At 37.5% G+C, this 20848-nt stretch overlaps 2 protein-coding genes and 1 long non-coding RNA gene across 9 annotated transcripts in view; all 3 read left to right on the top strand.

Moving 5' to 3' along the window:
* Nucleotides 1-20848, top strand: part of LOC145941602 (uncharacterized) — a 296529-nt gene that overhangs the window by 107826 nt on the left and 167855 nt on the right. The gene's annotated exons all lie outside the window — the stretch shown is intronic.
* LOC145941549 (uncharacterized) lies at nucleotides 663-1392 on the top strand. Its single transcript, XR_014426179.1, has 3 exons — nucleotides 663-935; nucleotides 1019-1227; nucleotides 1310-1392. It is a non-coding gene; the product is annotated as an uncharacterized LOC145941549 (long non-coding RNA).
* On the top strand, nucleotides 13972-14728 carry LOC145942091 (uncharacterized). The gene is made up of 2 exons (XM_083048581.1): nucleotides 13972-14294; nucleotides 14397-14728. Exons 1-2 carry the CDS (start codon nucleotides 14135-14137, stop codon nucleotides 14726-14728), a joined length of 492 nt encoding a protein of 163 aa, XP_082904707.1. The 5' UTR covers nucleotides 13972-14134.

The following is a 20848-nucleotide window of genomic DNA, read 5'->3' as shown; positions in this document are numbered from 1 at the left end:
TTGGGTATATATGTACGTTCTATAATTAAGATATATATATTTCATTAAAATTACTTCAATTAGATCAGTTAGAACCAATGCGTAGATGTTAATTGTTTAGGGTGAAGCTTATCGTAGCGAGGAATATATACTATATTAATTTACATAGATGCTTAATAATAAAAATAAAAATTCTCTTCTCTCTTTTTTGTTATTTTTTTTTCGAGGACGCTTTCGTATTTTGCTAATTCTCGGAATCAGGCCGTCAAGCCGCGAGGGTCTGATATTGCATCCATATGTGTAGTTTTTCGCTGGGAAAGGTTGTGTTTTAACGTCTTTGGTAAGTTAGAAAGGGCGTGTCAAGTCGTAAACATATCATAGGTAAAAGTGTATGTGAGTAGAGGGGGAATGGGAGGAAAAAGAAAATGGTTTTCCACGTGCAGGTCAACGAAGAAGAATCGCACAGTCGCACTTTAGTTTTTGCAGTGGCAAGAGTGTTGTGAGAAAAGAAAAATTTATAATGGAAATTGAAGTCCCGTATTCGAAAACGAGGGTGGTGATCAGGCGATTACCGATAATTCTGGTGATGGAGTTTGATAAGGAAAACGTAAGTAGTTATTCATGAATGTGTATGAGTCTGATTTATTATTAATGCTATTACCTCTGATATTAATGATATTTGATATTTGCTTAATAATTTGGAACGGGGCGATCGAGATAGGGAAATATAATAATTAAGGGTTTTCTTTCTCAGCCCAGCGTTATTCCTTTTGTGTATCAATACACGAAGAAGGATCGCGAAGATCGGCGAGAGAGAGCCGAAGAGAGACGGCGCTGGGAGGCTTTCCTGGAGGAGGAAGGGGATGATATTTTCTCCCTGAATAAATTATTTGAGGAATGGAGCGAGGAGGAGAGGTTGTTCAGAGAGAGATTTCTGATCACTGATGAGATGCTCAGTAAGTTCTTTTAATTTTTTATGACGCGGTTTGTTAATATATAATTGATAGTTCGATGTATGTAATCTTTATTTGTTTGTTAGAGGACGACTGGGACTGTGGACCACCGTGGAGGGTATGCTTATGGAAGAACGTAGTGAAGATGAGCAGACTACGTGCTGAAAGAAGGATGCAGAGGATGATCGATTTCGCGGCGCCGGTGAGGAGGTGCGAGGACGCGGGGTACGATGATTTTGAAGACGCGGAGTACCGTGAAGAAGTTTTACGCCAAGCGGGATTCTATAAGAATTAAGTAAGTAAGCTTTCTTTTACTTTGTTTTGCCTTGGGTTTATCTCATTGCTTGACATTATATTATTTTTGTGCATTGTTTCAGAACTGCCTTGATAGCGTCATCGATTCAGGTTATTCTGAAGAGCGCGCGCGCGATCGCAAAACGTATATATTTTTAATCGTTCCTTTATAATAATTATTATCGTATGTATTTTACGTAATTATTAAAATTATGCTTATCGAGAAACTGCGTTATTTTATTTCATACTGCCTTCATAAGTACTTTATATACTCGTAGGATTAGAGGAAACACCGTAGAAGCATTTTATTGTTTATGATTAAGATTCATTAATTAAAATATATATTCTTATGATTTAAATCCATATATATATGATTCGTAATAAGATTAAAAGAAGCTAAGAATGCACTTTGTTATATTATTATCGTATTAATTATCGTATATATATTTTTGTTTTGTTTTGTTTCGTTTTTTTTTTTAGGACGAGCACTTTATTATCTATGATCAAGATTAAATAAATCAGATATTTGTCAACCATATTTGCTTAAGACTAGTTATTTGTCGTAATGTAATTGTTTCGCCAGAATAATTATAGTAGTAAGATCGAAGGAAGCTATACAGAGACATTTTATCATTTTATATATAGTTAAGATTAAATAGATAGGACACTTTATCGTATTAGGATTAAATAGATAGGACATTTTAAAGTTATTTAAAGTATAGTATATTTTCCCAAAATGTTTTCGTTCAATGTCTTCATTAAGTATTAAAATGCTTAGAGTTAAAAGTAGTAATATAGAATGTATATTTTATATAGTTTTAACGATATATTATCATTTAATATATATATATATATATGTATTATCTCTATAAATTTGAACACTAATAATGATTAAATGCTGCGTATAATTTTCATATTATCATTATTATTACGTTTTAGACTGTACGTTTAACGAAATGTAGTATAACTAGTTTACTGTATCTCCTAATTTTAGTTAATTACGCGGAATTGCATTTGCCTTGGACTTAAGTATTTATAAGGTTATAATAAATATAATTTGTTCTATACCTTGTTATAGGTTAGGGATTTATTTGGTTAATAAATGTTAAGATAGAGACCGTTTATAGAATTGTCTTAGTTATGACTAGATAACTCATCAAGGTTATAATATAGGCTACATAGGAGTATGTAAATGTTAGAAAATAGATTTTGTTTTAGTAAATAGATTATTTGGTTATTAGGTTGGGGTTCTCAATTCAATTTCAATGCCAGTGTCGTTATCGTACAGCGAGAGGTAAAGAACATCCAGGGTAACAGTGTCCAGAACTAGAAGTGCGATTTTGTTAGAATAGTATGTTTTAAAGGCGTTCATGAATTCTATATAAGCGATAAAGCAATCGTTACATTGTAAAACAGAGCGTTTTTCTATGGCTATTTCGCTGCTGCAGATTTGACAGTCGGCAGGGCTCATATCTCCGTCTATAACTCCGTGACCAATTATATGTTTATAACCCTTTGGGGTTGTGCGGTTGTAGCATTTAATACAAAGTCTATCGCCACTTTCTTCAGCTTGGTAGCCAGATATTCGTAGACATTTTATTTCATATAGTTCTGGAAAGTGCTTTAACAAGGGATGTGGGTTGTATTTAAAATTCTTCCCGATGCACATTTTGCAATTAGTAAGTATAGCGTTAGTATTTATTGTTGTTAAAGTTTTTTTTTTATGCGTATAAAGTGGAAATATTTAGTACGGTTGCTGCATTTAAGCAGAAATTAAGATGGTTTATTAGAAATGGAAAATTTGATAATTAGTTAATTAATAAAAGATGTCAGGTGATCCGTAAAACAGTGTTGATAAAAAGGAGAACTGTTTCCACCTGAAGTTGATCCGGGGCCTTAGGGGCAGTTCGTAGTCACAGACGATGGAGAGTTGTTAAAGAGGATAACTGCTTTAGGCCCTGGAATAATGTTTCGTTGGCGCTGCCAACATCTGTAATCAAAGATGATACATGTTATTTTATCCTGGTTCGACAAGTGCAATTTTCAACTTGTTAACGTGAACAATTCTGGGTTTATTTTTGACTAATAATTTGACGTTGCACTGCGGTAGAACTTCTATAATTTCATGGGGTCCGGTATATTGGTCGGCGAATTTTCCTTTTGTAGGTTCCTTTAGTAAAAATACACGTGATCCTACTTGAAAATTTTGTTCGTTAACTTTTCGATCGTAATAATGTTTACTTCGTTCTTTAGAGTTTATGAGGTTTTTGCGTGCGTCTTCTTGTGTGTCATGTATTCTGTTAAATAAATCAGTCAGATAATCTCGATAGGTAGTCTCTAGATTTCCTTCGACAGGTGGGTGAGCGGAGGGTAATCGGGCTATTCTACCGAAGATTAACTCAAATGGTGGGTATTTTGTTCCTTCATGAACACTAGTGTTATAAGAAAACATTGCCATGTTAATATGACTATCCCAGTCTCTCTCTTTCTGGACCTGAGTTTTAAGATATTCTGTCAATACATGATGTGATCTTTCAAGAGAACCGTTAGATTGAGGATGATAGGTGGTAGTTTTAAAGTGTTGTATATTAAACATTTTAGCTAAATTTCGTATGAGACCAGAGAGAAAATTAGTTCCTTGGTCCGTAAGGATGGCTTTAGGAGCACCGTATATGCAAATGAAATTTCTAGTGAGCGCAATAGCAATGGATAAAGAATTAGCTTCTCTTAAAGGAACGGCTACAGAATATTTAGTCAATAAATCTTGCATAGTTAATATATATTGATTTCCAGAATTTGTTATAGGAAGAGGACCTACGATATCGAGAGCTACTTTGTCGAATGCGGCCCTAGGTGTGTCTGTAATTACCATGGGTTGTCTTGTTTTTACACGTGTTAATTTCTTTAACTGACATTGACGACACCTCTGAATAAGTTGCTGTATATCTTTTTTCATAGTGTTCCAATGGTAATAAGGTCTTAATCGGTTATAAGTTTTAGTTACTCCTTTATGACCACCGTGAGCGGAGGAATGATTCTCGATAATGAGCGTTTCGCGTTCTTCGGCAGGGGGAATTCGAACTAAGTTTTCGCAGACTGTAATGTGGATGGGTAATTCTCTCAAAAATTCTTGAATTTGACTAATCACGTATCACCATGGTATATCGTCGAAACAATCAGTTTTACTGATACTAAAGGAGGCTAAACGTAATTCGGTTACGGCATCTAAAAGGGAACGCATACAATTTTTTAACGTTTGTTGTTCTAAGCGCGAACGATTATTTAATCTTATAGGAATGGATATTAATGTTTTTGATTTAACTGTTTGTACATTTACTCTTTCAAACGTGAGGTTCTCATATACAAGTAGTAAATTTGCTTGTTGATATTCTTTAGCGCCGTTATCATAAGGAGTTCCGTCCATTTGAATAAAAATTACGTGATCGTCTTTTTGTCTTAATAAACAGTCGCGGCTTTCGGTTACTAGAATTAAATCTGTTTCCCGTGGTTCTGCGAGTTCGAGTACTTCTTCATATATGTGATCTCCTTCGCGTAGGTCAATAACTGTTCTTCGTTTATTGTCGCCGTCTTCGCTACTGTCGTCGTCACTGGAATATTCTTCTACTATTACGTCAGGTTCCTGAGGAGGTGGGTTAGGTGGAGGAGCCTTAATAACTTCGCAATAAATATTAGGGTTACTAGAAACGGGTTCGACCAATGATTCGTTTGGAGGTTCATCATACTCGTGATTTACGAATAGAGGAATGGCGAGATTAATAGGTGGATTTCTGGATAAAGCATCTGCATTATTATTTAAACTCCCTTTCTTATATTGTATTTCGTATTCATATTCAGCCAATTTTGTTCTCCATTTCCATAATCTGGAGGAAGGGTCCTAAATAGAATGTAACCATACGAGGGATTTATGATCAGTAATAATAGTGAATTTCTTTCCGTATAAATAAGGTCGAAAATGATTGATGCAATAAACTATGGCTAAGCATTCTTTTTCGATAGTAGAATAATTTTGTTCGGCGTTATTTAACACGCGGGAGGTATAAGCGATAGATAAATCTTTTCCGATTTGCCCTTGACTGAGTATTCCTCCGACAGCATATCCGGATGCGTCGGTTGTTAAAATGAAAGATTGAGTGAAATCGGGATATTGAAGTATAGGTTCAGAGCATAAAGAGCGTTTTAGAATGTCGAAAGCCTCTATTTGCTTTTGTTGCCAATTAAACGTATTATTTTTCTTTAGTAGGTCTGTGAGTGGTTTAGCGACCTTGGAAAATTGAGGGATAAACCGTCTATAGTATCCAGCTAATCCTAGAAATTGTTTTATGTGTTTTTCATTTTTCGGAGGGGGAAATCTAACTATAGATGCTATTTTCTTTGGATCGGGCCTGACTCCGTCATCTCCGATAATATGACCGAGATACGCTACTTCGTGATGTAGAAATTCGCATTTATCGGGTTGTAATTTTAAATTCGCGTTTCTTAATCTTTGCATCAATTTATTAAATTTACGCTCTTCTAGAGATCTGACGTAAATAACTATGTCGTCCATATATACGAATAATTCATTACCCTGTAATCCAGAAAGAACGTTATCCATTAATCTTTGAAAAGTCGCTGGCGCGTTTTTTAGACCGAAAGGCATTCTTTTAAATTGATAATGACCGTATGGAGTCGAAAATGCGGTTTTAGGGGCATCTTTAGGAGCCATGGGGATTTGATGGAAACCGGAGGCTAGATCGAGAACAGAGAAATATTTAGCGGATCCTAATTGATCTAAAATATCAGTTATATATGGGAGAGGGTATGCGTCTCCTATGGTTTTTTCATTGAGACCGCGATAATCGATGACCATTCGCCATCTTTTATTTCCCTGCGAATCTGATTTTTTGGGTACTATCCACACGGGGGAGTTATAAGGGGATGTAGAATATTCGATTAAATTATTGGATAATAATTCATTAACTTGTTTATTAATCTCGTCTTTGTGGACAGGAGGAAATCGATATTGTTTCGTATGGATAGGGATCTCATTAGTAGTGGGTATGAAATGCTGAGTGGCGTTAGTAGCTCCGAGATTATCGTCAGGAAGATGAAATCTGTCGGGATGATTATGAATTAATGATTTGACATTATTGAACTCCTCGGAGTTTAAATGTTCTAATCGTAGAACCTGCATGGTAGCAGATGTGCGATCGCAAGGAGCTTCGTCATTGCGAACTTCTTCGAGATATGAAGGGTTATTAATATATAAAGGAGAAGTCGTTACGAGCCCTCGGGTTGCAACGACGTGGGTAGAATTGTCTTCAAAATCTAATTAATCATTATGAATCACTGGGTGCCCTAAGGTTGCAGTGATATTTTCGTATCTAACCTTTTCATTGCATTCAGAAGAAGGACCGTCGGTCGTCTCATTCCCTCGGGTTTCGACGACACCGTCTGGGATCGTGGATCCAGACGTATCCGCAAAGTCAAAATCTTCTAATTCGGCAGAAGGGACCTCTACGTGATAAGCACGGTCAGAGGTATTAATAATGGGTAGGTAAGCTTTACCGTTAATATTAGAGACTATAGCTTCTCCGAGATATACATCTTTGTTATACACGAAGCGTGGTATATATCCGTATGATTTATCTGGGTTAGTGATATTAATGAAAAAGGGCGAGACGGATCGCGGTCCGACGCGGAGAAAGCTTGCCTCTGAGAATGGAATTCTAATATCGTCGTAATGTAAGCATCGATTTTTATAATCAATAGTAGCGGCTCGTGTTTTCAAAAAGGTGTTTCCTAAAATTCCATCCTGAGGAAAAGTGACGGTATCGGGAATTATATGAAAACAGGTAGGGAGACCAAGAAAATTTATAACAACGGAGCCTAAGGTCGGCATCACTTCTGAAGATAGTCCCTGAAGAGCTAGGACATCTTCTTCGCGAAGTTTTATTTTTCAACACAGTGTCGTTTTATGAGATTTACTCCAGAGCCTGAATCGACCATGAAGAGGCAGTCTCCCTGAAGGTCTGGGGATGAAAGGACAACAGTGGGTAAGCTATGGGGTTTTGCTTTTTCTTCTATTCTTCCAATACTGGTGATAAGGTACGAGTCGGGCTTAGAGGTCGCACTGTAGTAACTGGTGCGCGTTGGAGAAGAGAAGGGCGTCCCGGTTGAGCATCGTTCCGGCGGGCGCCAATTGTTACCGGAACGCTCTGGGCGTTTCCCTGATTATTGTTACTAGTAGAAGGGAGAGGAGGGGAAGAATTATTTTCTAGGGAGCGTCTGTACGCGAGCTTGCGGCATTCGTCAATAAGATGTCCGGGATTTTTACAGTAGCGACAGATTTTCTCGGTAGGGTAATTAGGTCCGGGTTGTCCTGGGATAAGAGGTTTTATAAAGGGGACATTATTTCGTGATGATTTTGATGGAGAGGGTTGTTGTGGATTATGAGTTATTGTTTGTTGCAATGGTCCGGATCTATTCGAGAAATCAGCGCGAGGAGGAATGTTAGTTCTATGCATGGAAGTAGCCCGTTTGCGCGCATTTTCTGCTTCTAGAGTTTTTGATAATTTTATAGCGGTCTCGAGGATGTTGTCGAGTGAGAAGGCTCCTTCTAATTTAACTCTAATCAACAAATCAGTAGGGAGACCGTTTAACGAAACTAGTACTAACACTACGGTCGATGGTATCTTTGGTAGATTCGTCGATTTCTCCGTAACAGTCGCTTTCTCCGTTGATTATAGCTGCACGTAATTCTTTTACTCTTCCTATATAATCGAAAATATCCTCGTTAGGTTTCATATAGATTTGCGAGTTCACCGCGATACTGATCTACAGATTTATTTGGACCGAAAATAGCTTTTAACTGTTTTGTTAATGAAAATACAGAATTATATTCCCTTCCTTCTATCGCGGAGTAGGCATGTCCTTGTAATTTATTAATTATAAGTTGCACTAAGTAATGTTCGTGATATTGTGGTATTAATTCGCGGGCACGTTCGCAGATTTTACTAAATTGAAAAACAGACATTTTGTGTCCGTCGTATTTAGGGATAGAATCGACTACGTCTTTAAAACGGATCGGAGAAGGTGTGTCGACGGGGCTAGTCGCGTGAGTGTTTTCTGAAGGGAGGAAATCAAAATGAGCTCTTCTTTGATTGGATGTATCGGAAGTCAGACTATTATTAATACGTTGGTTTAAAATCTCTACTTGTCTGGGTAAAGCACTAAGGTGAGAGATTTGCTCAACTAAAGTAGTTAATATTGAGTCATGCTGGTCGTCTGATTTTTTGGTTTCGATTTCTCGTAATAGTGCTTTAAATTCGTCTGTCTTTTCCTGCAGTAATTTGTGTTGTTCTTTGAGTGATTTTTCTTTTTCCGTTAACATTCGACTAAAAATTTCAAGTTCGGATCGTGATACACCTTCCTCAGCCTCGGAGGGAGGATTAGAACTTTGCGATCGTGTAGTCGGCATGGCGCACTTACCTTAGAGAGAAATAAGAGGCTGAAAGAAAATATATTAATAAGATTAGTTACAGTGTTCGGTTGCTTAGTCGGGACCGAATAGATGTCGAATTTTATAGATTTTGCGACGGGGATCTGTACGTTCAATTGTTTTGTAATCAGGATATTTGCATTCGAATTCTATTGGCGTTGGTTTGTAATCGATACTCTTATTTTCGTTAGATAGTGGTTCGGGGTCATTTGTATTATTAGTTAAATTGTATAATTTGGTAAATAAAGGAAGGGGATTTTGGAAAGAGGAGATTGTTTCTTTGATCTGGAAATTAATCCTATTAATTTGAACTCGACGCCCGCTTTTCCTGGGCATGAGGGAAAATAAAATGTATTTGAAATTTTAACTTATTTCTCAACTGTTGCCACACTCTTCGTCAGCGACAGTTGGTGTTGTTGCCACACTTGTCAGCGACAATTTGATCAAATTTCAAGTTACACTCGTTATTCACTTTCGATTAAAATTTTTAGAATTTTAACGCGAAAGAGGATTAATTCCTGGGCCCTTTACACAGGAGGATCCTTATCAGTCCTCTAGGCAATCCCACCGCTGCCACCAAAGTTTTGGGTTGTCACGTCTGGGTGATCTTCCTTCTCTCTCTATGCCTAAGCTAGTGAGAAAACGGGCGTTCTCTATTTTTGTGAGGCAACCTGCTTACACCGGCTATACCTCTGGGACGCCGAGAGCTAGGACCGAAGTTACGGATCTAGGGAATGTTGTAGGTCGCAGGAGTGGGGGTTTTAGTTACTAGTTGGGAGTATCGAATCTCTTAGCGATATCATCGATGTCGTTTAAAATAGTTATAACTTGATCGAAAGTTATTTTACCATTCAAATATTCATAGATCAAATTGACTATTAATTGGTAAATCGTATTGCAAATTAAGCCTTGTTTATTCATCTAGATAATAATAATTCAGGGGCTAATTAATAAAATGAATTTGATATTTATTTAATCGTCTGTGAATTCGACGCTTATTTATTTCTCGGGTTGCTCATCTACAAGGGGTCACATGGTCAGAATGAAGGGTTAATAATGAGTTAGATAAGGATTATCGTGAGATAACATGAAGGGGAACTAGAGAGAGTGAGATATCAATATCCGATACGTCTATTCATTTGGTTTTAAATGGTTATGAATTCAAAAGGAAGGTCTGGGGGTGCGGAGAATGTCTTCGGGCAAGTACGATGGATGCCTCGTTGACGATGGAAATTATTCAGGGTGTTGATGGGAGCTTTGTCATCGGGCAAGTACGATGGATGCCTCGACAACGACGGGAAGTAGGGGAAAAGGCAGAGAGTTGCTTGTGTGCTTACGGTAAAAGTATGCGTTGCAACTATAGGCAAAATGAGGATTGGACCACGTCCAGAGTGAAATTAGTTCCGGAATTCTGTTTAAGAATCCTTATGCGATATCTTTCTCCTGTTATCGATTTTTATTAGGTGAGAGAAGGTAATGAGGAGTTGTCTTCGGGCAAGTACGATGGATGCCTCGTCGACGATGGAGATACGCAGGGTGTTGATGGGAGGTTTGTCATCGGGCAAGTACGATGGATGCCTCGACAACGACGGGAAGTTGGGGAAATGGTAGAGAGTCGTCTGGACCTACGAAAAGTACGTCCAACGGCTAGAGGTAAAATGCGGGTTTGGACGACGTCCGAGTGATACCAGGAGTATTGTTTCTACGTTAATGTTGCTAAATTCTCATATTGATACCTTGAATAATTATGGAAAGGTAGTTGGATTCTGATTTGATAAATACCGACTGACAACGGGAAAATGTTAGCTGCATGCAGTGCTTAACAGTGGATTTCGTTTATTTGTTTTAGGAGAAGGTAGTGATTGAAAGAGAATTGTCAGTCTAGCGCAACTTAGAATTAAAATTGGCGTGTTAAATAGTCTGGGTAATTATAAGTACTTACCTTGTGATAGACTGTGAACTTCAGGCTGTGGATCGTAATACGCTCGTTCGCCTTCTTCCCTTCTCTAGGACCTCGGTCGCGGGATGTTTGGCAAAATCAACGTATTCGAGTTTTGAAGCACAAGAGTTCTTTATTTAACTTTTACTTTATAATTCAATGCGCGACTAACAAATCGGGTATGTCGACGCAGTTGACGGCAAACGCGTGACTTTATACAGAGTATCGTAAGGCTACAGAAATGATGTACTGTAGAGCTACGGTGGGATCTCGATAATGAGATGCCGTAGAGTTACGGTGAGATGCTAATGATGGTATGCCGCAATGAAGTTAAGAATTAAGGGTTTATATACCCATCAAATCGAGAAAAATCTGAGTGTCGTGTGCAGTTCCCTTTTGGTGGGGATTTCTAAGAAAGACGTTTTCTTGGAATATGTCACAATAAATTGTACTAAGAGGTCACGATACGGTGACCCGCAGGAGCGAGCGCTCTAGGTGTTAACTATCAATTTACGAGTTTTAGATAATCTGGACCGGATATCGAAGTTAGGCGGTGAGCTTGAGATGAGGAGCGACGATTCCAAGAAGTGTCTAATTTATTATTCTTTTGCGATTTGAACGCTAGCATCCGATAACGCGAGGGAGATAACGGACGGAAGCGGCTTGTCACCTACGATCGGCACTTAATTACTTGCTGATTTGTGAGCTGATTTTAGAGGGGTCTGCGCATAGATACATGTTAAAGTTTCTTGTAGTTCGCCAAATATTCATTTGTACGTTTATGGAATCATTTCTTATATAATTTATTTTATGTTATTAATTAGAATTCTTAATGATTGATAATTTATAATAAAACTTGAGTTTAATGCAATAGGGTAAGATTAAGTTATTTCTAAATTATAGAATTATGATTCCGTAACGTAATATCGAGACTTTCTTGTTCTCGTTTGACTTAATTCTATAATAAAATATTCTCTTTAATTATATCCACTTGGGCCTTATTTATAAGTCTCTTCATTTAATATTTACTCAATAAATCTTAATAATCTTGGGTTCGTTATCGAAATTATTTAATGACTGAAATAAGGCTTCGTAAATATAATTGCGGATGAAATCTTAAAATATTAAGTGTTTGAACACTTTTAGTAATTCATCGAATGCTTGTCGCAGGCTTGTCATTACAATGCATCGCAAGATAAGGATTTATGGAACCTTCCTCATAATAATTCTGTCAGTGATTAAAAATACTTCTAAAACTCATTACTATAAGTCTTAAATTGTTAAGTAAAGTTTGACAAGTTATTATGTTTCTGATTCCATAAATAATATTATTATATTGTTTAATTAATATTGAATATTCATATATAGGTGGGTTAATCATAATTAAAATATATTCTTATTGCTAAGGGTTAGTTTCATATAATAACAACTGGTTAGTTGAAGTATACGCTCAGGGGTCTCGGATGACGTTTGATTGGTCGGATCGCTAGTTCCTGGTAGCGGCTAGTTAGAACTAGATAACTGGAGACCCTAGATTTGGTATGGTTAGTAATTACTAATATAAATGCTTGATTTTAGTCTAAACAATTATATGTAAAGAGGAAAATCATTAATTATCCTTAAATTTTAAGTATTGGCGCAGGAAAAACAGTAGCGCGCAAAAATATGGTTTCGCGAAAATGACGGGACGTTACACTATCACATACCTAATACACGCATTAGCGTGAAATGGAACGATTTTCTGTCGCTTCATGCGCATCATGCGTGAATCGGAAAGCACCCACGCATTAGCGTGAAATGGAACGATTTTCTGTCGCTTCATGCGCATCATGCGTGAATCGGAAAGCACCCCAGGTCTCGAGCGTATGTGGGGGCCGCTAGGCGGTGAGCCTCAGAAATCGGCCGAAAAGTGCAAAACGTGGACAGCTCCGAACTAAAATATTAATCCAAGACGTAAGATAATCTGCATGTGTGAAGCCAAAACTAGTAGCACTCTTATGATTGGAACACGTAGGCCCGTATTCATAGTCCGCATGGACTTAAGAATTTCTTTATTAAGATCGCTTTATTTAAATAAGACGATCTTAAGACGTTGTGAATTCATAATCGTGAAATAAAATTGTCTTATTTAAGAAAATGGAATGTTTTAACCATTAAGGCCTGTATTCATAGTCCTTTCTTATGTGGCGCCTTTCCATCTGGACAAAAACGTGGACGGACAAGTTCACGAACGCACCAGCGCCATTATACACTTCGTCCCTATATCCCTAAATATATACCACACACTCTCGCACGTACCGGTGTCTGAAGCAGACGTAGTATTATACCAAAGACTGATACCATAGTTAGTTGTAAGATAGATTGTTATACAATATATTTTTACATACCAAAAACGACCAACGGAGTATATTAATCTGCCCGGTGTCTAGTAGTGGTAAATCGGCGGCTAGTGGAATAGGTAACTAAAATACATGAACCCCTACATTGGTGACCACCGACGTGTGTTAACGTCCTTTTTTTTCCCGCCTTACGCCACGTGGCGAACATTGACGCCGCCCAGACAATACGCTTACCACCATTTTGGAGAGACAACCCGGCACTATGGTTCGCACAAGCTGAATCAGCTTTTGTGTTACATCGGATAACAGGTGACGAATCAAAATTTCGTTATATAATACTCAATGCCGATCAATCCGTCCTTCCCTTCGTGGCTGACTTGATTACCAACCCCCCCGAGCGAGACAGATATCAAACCTTGAAGGACCGCATATGCTCGACACTGGGAGAGACAAGCACAACGAAGATCAGGAAACTTCTAGGCTCACATGAATTAGGAGACCAGAAACCCTCCACCTTTTTACAACGTCTACGCAATTTGGCACCAGGTCAGGTAACGGACGAAATTTTAAAGTCTATATTCTTGGAGGAACTTCCAGAAAACGTCCGTGCCATCCTGGCGGTATCCGAAGTCCAAGATTTAACGAGATTGGCAGCCGCGGCGGACAAGGTGATCGAAGTGACCAAACCGGCATCAACAACAATCCAGGCTATCACCGGAGGACAGGCAGACACGGACAACAACAAGATCCTGCAGGAGATCGCGGAGTTGAGGAAGCAAGTCAAGAAACTCTCCATAAGAGATAGATATAGGCAACGCAGCAGATCGCGCGGACGCTTCGGAAGCCGAGGACGGTCAAGCAACCGCGGACATTCAAATCACCGTCAAGACAGTGAAGATAACGCCGAATACTGCTACTATCACAACAGATTCGGCGACAAAGCATTTAAATGCACACCTTGCACATTCAATAAGCCGAGGGCGGTGGAAAACTAAACTCTCCGTCGCGAGTACAGGCGGTCGTCGACGGGGTAATCAAAAATAATAAACGCCTAATAATAACGGACAAAAAAGACGGAATCACTTATCTTATAGACACGGGAGCAGACATCTCAGTAATCCCGAAGAAGATGATGAGAGGAAAGCTCACACCCGTAGATTTTCAATTGTTTGCAGCAAATAATACAGTCATAAATACATACGGTAGCAGCTCACGAGTAGTGGACTTAGGACTCCGACGACCATTCAGATGGCAGTTTATCATAGCTGACGTCCGGCAACCAATTATAGGTGCTGACTTCTTGGCGCACCACGGGATCCTACCGGACCTAAAGAACAGAAAACTGGTCGACGAACAGACGCTACTGAGTACTAAGGCGAGGATGATTACAGGAAAACAGGCTACCATCGCGACAATAGACGAAGGATGCAAAGTCAAGGAACTCTTACGCAAGTACGTTGAAATCACTCGCCCTACGGCGCTCAAAGAGACCGTACACGACGTGAGACACCACATCGTCACCAAGGGACCACCATTAGCGGAGAGACCACGCAGACTGCCCCCAGAGAAGTACGCAGACGCGAAACGAGAGTTCGAGACGATGTTGGCACAAGGAATATGCCGCCCCTCTTCATCACAATGGGCAAGCCCGTTACACCTAGTACGTAAAAGCAACGGAGAGTGGAGACTTGCGGGAAACCTTGCGGGGACTTTCGCAAATTGAACAGCACAACGGTCGCAGATAAGTACCCGCTACCTCATATACAAGATTTCACATACCACTTAGCGGGATGCACCGTTTTTTCCAAAATAGATCTCGTAAAAGCATACTTCCAGATTCCAGTGGCGGAGGAAGATCGCCATAAAACTGCGATAACTACGCCATTCGGATTGTACGAGTTTAATAGGATGCCATTCGGGTTGCGAAACGCAGCGCAGACCTTCCAGAGATTCATAGACGCAGTGCTACGAGGACTCAATTTTTGCCACGGTTATATCGACGATTTGTTGGTAGCATCGAAAGACAAAGAGGAACACCAAAGACACCTCGAGCAAATATTTCGGCGTTTAAAAGAACACGGACTGTCAATCAACGTGGCGAAAAGCAAGTTTGCGGAAAGAGAGGTCGAATACCTCGGATACAAGGATACAGTAAACAAGGAAGGAATACGCCCGACGAGCGACAGAGTAAAAGCCGTCATTGACTTCAAGAAGCCGAACAATATAAGCGAGCTTAGAAGATATCTTGGGATGATCAACTTCTACCACAGATTCATCGAAAACGCAGCAACCATTCTAACACCATTAAATAAGTACCTGACAGGAGCGAAGAAACGCGACAAGCGGCCAATAGAGTGGACCATACAAGCAGAGGAAGCTTTCGACGAAAGTAAAAGACGCTTAGCAGAGACGACCTTATTAGTTCATCCACGAGGAAACGCCAAACTCCTACTCAGAACTGACGCTTCAAACGTAGCTATGGGAGCGGTGTTGGAGCAGCATCAAGAAGGAGAATACAAGTCTTTGGGATTCTTTTCTAAGAAGTTATCAGAGGCACAGCAGAACTATAGTACATACGATAGAGAACTCCTAGCAATTTACTCTGCATTAAAATTCTTCCGACACATGGCAGAAGGACGAAACGTAGTTGTACTAACGGACCACAAACCATTACAATACGCGTTCTCACAAGCTTCTGATAAAGCCTCCGAACGACAAAGGAGACAATTAGACTTTATAAGCCAAATCACTACTAATATTATTTATATTGCAGGACATAAAAATCAGGTCGCAGATGCATTGTCACGAGTAGAAGCAGTCAACCTACCAATTATTGTCACAACAAACGAACTCCACGAGGAACAGCAGAAAGACGAGGAACTCAGAGCTTTATTGGAGATTGAGACATCACTGTCACTAAAACCATTACGCTTAGACGGCGGAAACAAAACCGTATACTGCAGTGTCGACAAGGAGATCCGGATATACGTACCAAAAGTAGTACGGAAGCGAATTTTTGACAACACACATAACCTGTCACACCCAAGCGGAAGAGCAACAAAAAAGACAATCGCACAAAGATTCGTCTGGCCAGGTATGCAAAAAGATATCGCTAACTGGGCCAAGACATGCTTACAGTGTCAAAGGTCAAAAGTCCACAGGCACAACCACAGAATAGCAAATTCCAGTCCCAGACGACAGATTCCAGCATGTACATTTAGACATAGTAGGACCGCTACCAAACTCTAAAGGGATGAGATACTGTTTGACCATGATCGACAGGACGACAAGATGGCCAGAAGCTACACCAATAGCGGACACGTCAGCGAACACCGTAACAGACACATTTTTTAATACATGGATCGCACGGTTCGGAACACCTGGCATAATTACAACCGACAGAGGAGCACAGTTCGAGTCAGCGTTATTTGAAGCAATGGCCAAATTAATAGGCAGTCGGAGAATCCGGACAACAGCGTACCACCCGCAGGCAAATGGAATGATCGAGCGATGGCATCGATCACTTAAAGCGGCAATCATGTGCCACGGCACCACGGATTGGACGAGTGTACTTCCCATGGTACTTTTGGGACTGCGAAACAGCTACAAGGACGACATTAAGGCATCAGCAGCAGAGATGGTCTACGGAAAAACACTACCAGTACCCGGCGAATATTTCACAGCCGAGGAACCTATGGGATGCCCGGACATGTTCCTGCAAAAACTTCGCGAGCTAATGCGGCGAGTGAGACCAAAGCCCGCAGCACATCACATCAGACAGAGAGCTTTCGTCCACAAAGAGCTGGAAGACTGTACACACGTCTTCGTCAGGGTCGACCGAGCGACTAGATCTTTGGAACAGCCATACGAAGGACCTTTCCCTATAATCAAAAGACTGACTGATTTTTTGTACAGGATCGACTACAAGGGCCTACCAACCGAGATCAACATCGACAGACTGAAGCCGGCGTTCATTGAGAAGGCTGGGGAAAACCAACAACTACCTGAGGACAATCCCCTCCCAGAACTTCCGCCAGCTGAAATAGAGAGAGAACATCCTGTACGAAAAATTAAATTCGCGACTCCATGAACGGAGTCACTAAAGGGGGAGTGATTGTGGCGCCTTTCCATCTGGACAAAAACGTGGACGGACAAGTTCACGAACGCACCAGCGCCATTATACACTTCGTCCCTATATCCCTAAATATATACCACACACTCTCTCACGTACCGTTGTCTGAAGCAGACGTAGTATTATACCAAAGACTGATACCATAGTTAGTTGTAAGATAGATTGTTATACAATATATTTTTACATACCAAAAACGACCAACGGAGTATATTAATCTGCCCGGTGTCTAGTAGTAGTAAATCGGCGGCTAGTGGAATAGGTAACTAAAATACATGAACCCCCACATTAGAACAACCAATGAAAACGATCCTTTTTTCACAAGCAAAGTGGTTCATCATGATATAAATTATCAATATGGTGCTTCATTCATAACTCTTCTGCTAAAATATCGATTATTTATAAGAAAAAAAAAAAAAAAATTTTTGTCCTTATTTCTTTTAAACTTCTAAAATGTCGTCAAAAAATAAACATTACACGCCAGTTGAGAAAAAAATTTTTTTGGAAATATTAAAAGACTTCAAACATGTCATTGAGGTTAAAAAAAGTGATACTTCAACATTACATGATAAAGAAGTTGCATGGACCGAAATTTGCAAGCGATATAATGAATGTACAATGATTATGCAAGAGGTAAATATAAAAAAAAGTTTAATTGTATATATATGTGTGTGTATATATATAGTAATGGTGATGTAAATGTTTTCTGTTTACAGCGTACAGTTCAACAACTAAAAAAACTATGGGCAAATTTAAAGCAAACCCAAAGAGATATATTAACAAAAGAGAAACAAGCTCGTCTAGCCACTGGTGGTGGTCCACCACTTCCAGAAACAAATATTGATCCTGACGTAGCCACAATAGCACCGCACATTATGGAAACAGCTCCTATAATTTTTACGTCAAATATGACAAAAAATGAAATAAATGGTAAATAATTTTTAAAATGTATTTATAATAGTATATATATATATATATATATAGTATATATATATAAATTTTTTGCTGACATGAACGTAATTGTACATACTAAAGACTATTTAACCGTTAAAATTTAACATTTTTATTATACGTATCACAGATTTATATATTTTATTTGTTTTAGAGAAAGCACAACATATTTTAAATATTTCATTAGATGATAATAAGGCGACTACTATATTATATGAAGATCATGACGATGAAATAAATAATGAAATAATAGGCGAAATAGAAAAAGGTATATTGAATTAGAATAGATTGAAAATAAAATATACATACCGTATGAAATAGATTAAAAATAAAGTATTCATACCGTATTATATATACTAAAAAAATACAGAAAAATTATTTTAGATTGTATTAACTTTATTATTGTTTATTTATTAGATTAATTATATGTTAATATAACAATATATACAAAAAAAATATGTACATGTTTAAAAAGTAATGTTGCTTATCTAATAATTTAGATTAATTATTAATGATTTTTAGATGAACTAATAACAATTGAAGAAACAAGTGACAAAGAAAACCAAAATGTCAATATCAATGAAGGTAATATGAGTAATGTTGGGTATTCTGTAAAGAGAAAAAAAAATTTGAAAGAAGACACTACTTGTATGCAAACTAGGAAAATTACAAAAGTAGGGAAAAACAGAGAAAATTTAGTTACCGATGAAAATTTTATAAAGATTAAAAGAGTAAAACGGATTATGGAAGAAAAGAAGGAAATAGCAGATATTAGAATAGCTCACGAAAAAAGAATGGCAGTAATGAAAGAAAATTTTCATAAGGAATTGCATACTTTAGAAATCCGAGCAGCAGCTGCGAAAGCCGAACTAGCTGAATTGTACCTGCAAAAAGAAAAAGGAAAGTAGATACAGATTGAAAGTCGTTAAAAGTCGTTATTATATACATTTTATATTTGTCGTTATTTTTATTTTTTCTTTTTCATATTAAAATTTATTTAAAGAGTTTTTTTTAGTTTGTTTAAATGTTTCTTTTGTTTAAGAAATGAGTTAATATTAAGTAAAACTAAATACAGATATTAAAATACAGAATTAAAATTAGATATAGATTGAAAGTCATTAAAAATAGTACAAAGAATAAAATATAAGATATTTATAATATAATAGAAACACAATATATGTAAGTATTTTTTTATAACATATATTATTATATGTAAAATGTGAGACTGCAGATTGAAATAGTTATATATGGAGAGAGAGAGAAAGAGTTACATATTAAAATTTATTTAAAAAGTTTTTTTTTAGTTTGAATTATGTGCAATTATTACGCATTATGTGCAATTGTTTATTGCATTATATAATAATTTATTTAAAAATTACAAAAATTGTATTGTTACAAAGACAATAAAAAGGATAAAATTTGTTACAAATACTATTTTTTATTTATTACATTACTTGTAATACAAATTATCTAAATAATCTTTCAATTAGTGCTGCTCGTACCGCAAAACCTTCACCCGGTTGCCAATGTGGTTCCCCAACTTCCATTTCATTGTCTTGTTCAGGTAATACGTCTTCTTCTTCTGGTAATACGTCATTATAAAGTAATGAAAGATTATGTAGCACAGCACAAGCGACTACAATGGTGGTTGAACAGATTAACTTGTTGGTTAATCCTCTAGAAAGGCACGGAAATCTGCGCTTCCAAATTCCAAATGTTCTTTCGACGATTATACGAGTTCTTCTATGAAGTATATTGTAACTATAATAGAAAATATATTTTTCTTTTAGATTATTATAAACAAGAAATAAATGTAGCAAAATTAAAGATTTTATACTTACGTGATTTCCTCATCTGTTTGTGGATTCTGAATAGGAGTTAAAAGGAATGGTAAGCACGGATATCCAGCATCTCCTACCAGAATACCTGATAATTGACGTTGGACATATCTCATATATATCTTCGAATTTTGAAAAATTCTACTATCATGTTGGCTACCAGGCCATTCTGGAACAATGTCTAGAAATTCCGTTCTAGGTCCAACAACAGCCTGCATATATGTACATACATATAAACAAATATTAAAATCGATAATTTTTAATATATTATAACAAAATATACATAACATTATATCGCATTAAATAATTTACATATATGTATAATACATACCTGCACATTTAATGACAAATATCCTTTTCGATTTCTGTACACTTCTTCAATATTTTGGAACCTGGTACCAACTAAGCGTACATGTGTACAGTCTATAGCTCCATCAATGCCAGGTAAGCCAATGCCTCTATCACCACGTCCTAAATCTCTAAAAAGTCTTTGGTTTTTTCTTACAGCATCTGGTGTAGAAGGCATCTTTATAAAACGATTGAAGACTCTTGCTAAGAGAATAGATACTCGAAATACTATTCTTGATACAGTTGGCTGTGAGACTATTATTGTATCTCCAATAACTTGCTACAAAAATATTACAATATTACAATATTTTTACAAAAGAATTTAAAAATTTTTTAAAATAATTATGACGTCATGTTATAATTATTTTATTTAATATATATTCACATTACATATTTTCCAACCTGAAAACTGCCTGTAACATAAAACCATAGGCAAATTAATAATTGAAATTTCGGAGGTATAGGAAGACCCCGATTATTATTGCGTGCCAATCCTTCTTCAATTAAAGGTAAAATTCCATGTAATATGGTATTTTTATTAAACCTAAATCGTCTTTTAAATTCTGGATTATAATAA

The sequence above is a fragment of the Prenolepis imparis genome, unplaced genomic scaffold (genome assembly GCF_030444845.1).
Source record: "Prenolepis imparis isolate NDT839.2.m4 unplaced genomic scaffold, iyPreImpa1.0 SCAF_10, whole genome shotgun sequence".
In the NCBI taxonomy this organism is placed as follows: Eukaryota; Metazoa; Arthropoda; class Insecta; order Hymenoptera; family Formicidae; genus Prenolepis; species Prenolepis imparis.
The sequence above is the reverse complement of the archived record's forward strand: the minus strand, read 5'-3'. Positions and strand labels throughout refer to the sequence as shown.

Excerpts from the sequence above, each read along its gene's own strand:
- LOC145942091 (XM_083048581.1), top strand. The coding sequence starts at position 14,135 with ATGATGAGAGGAAAGCTCACACCCGTAGATTTTCAATTGTTTGCAGCA. Across the intron at positions 14,295-14,396 it reads CGTCCGGCAACCAATTATAG|GAAAACAGGCTACCATCGCG; the intron begins GTGCTGACTTCT and ends GGATGATTACAG.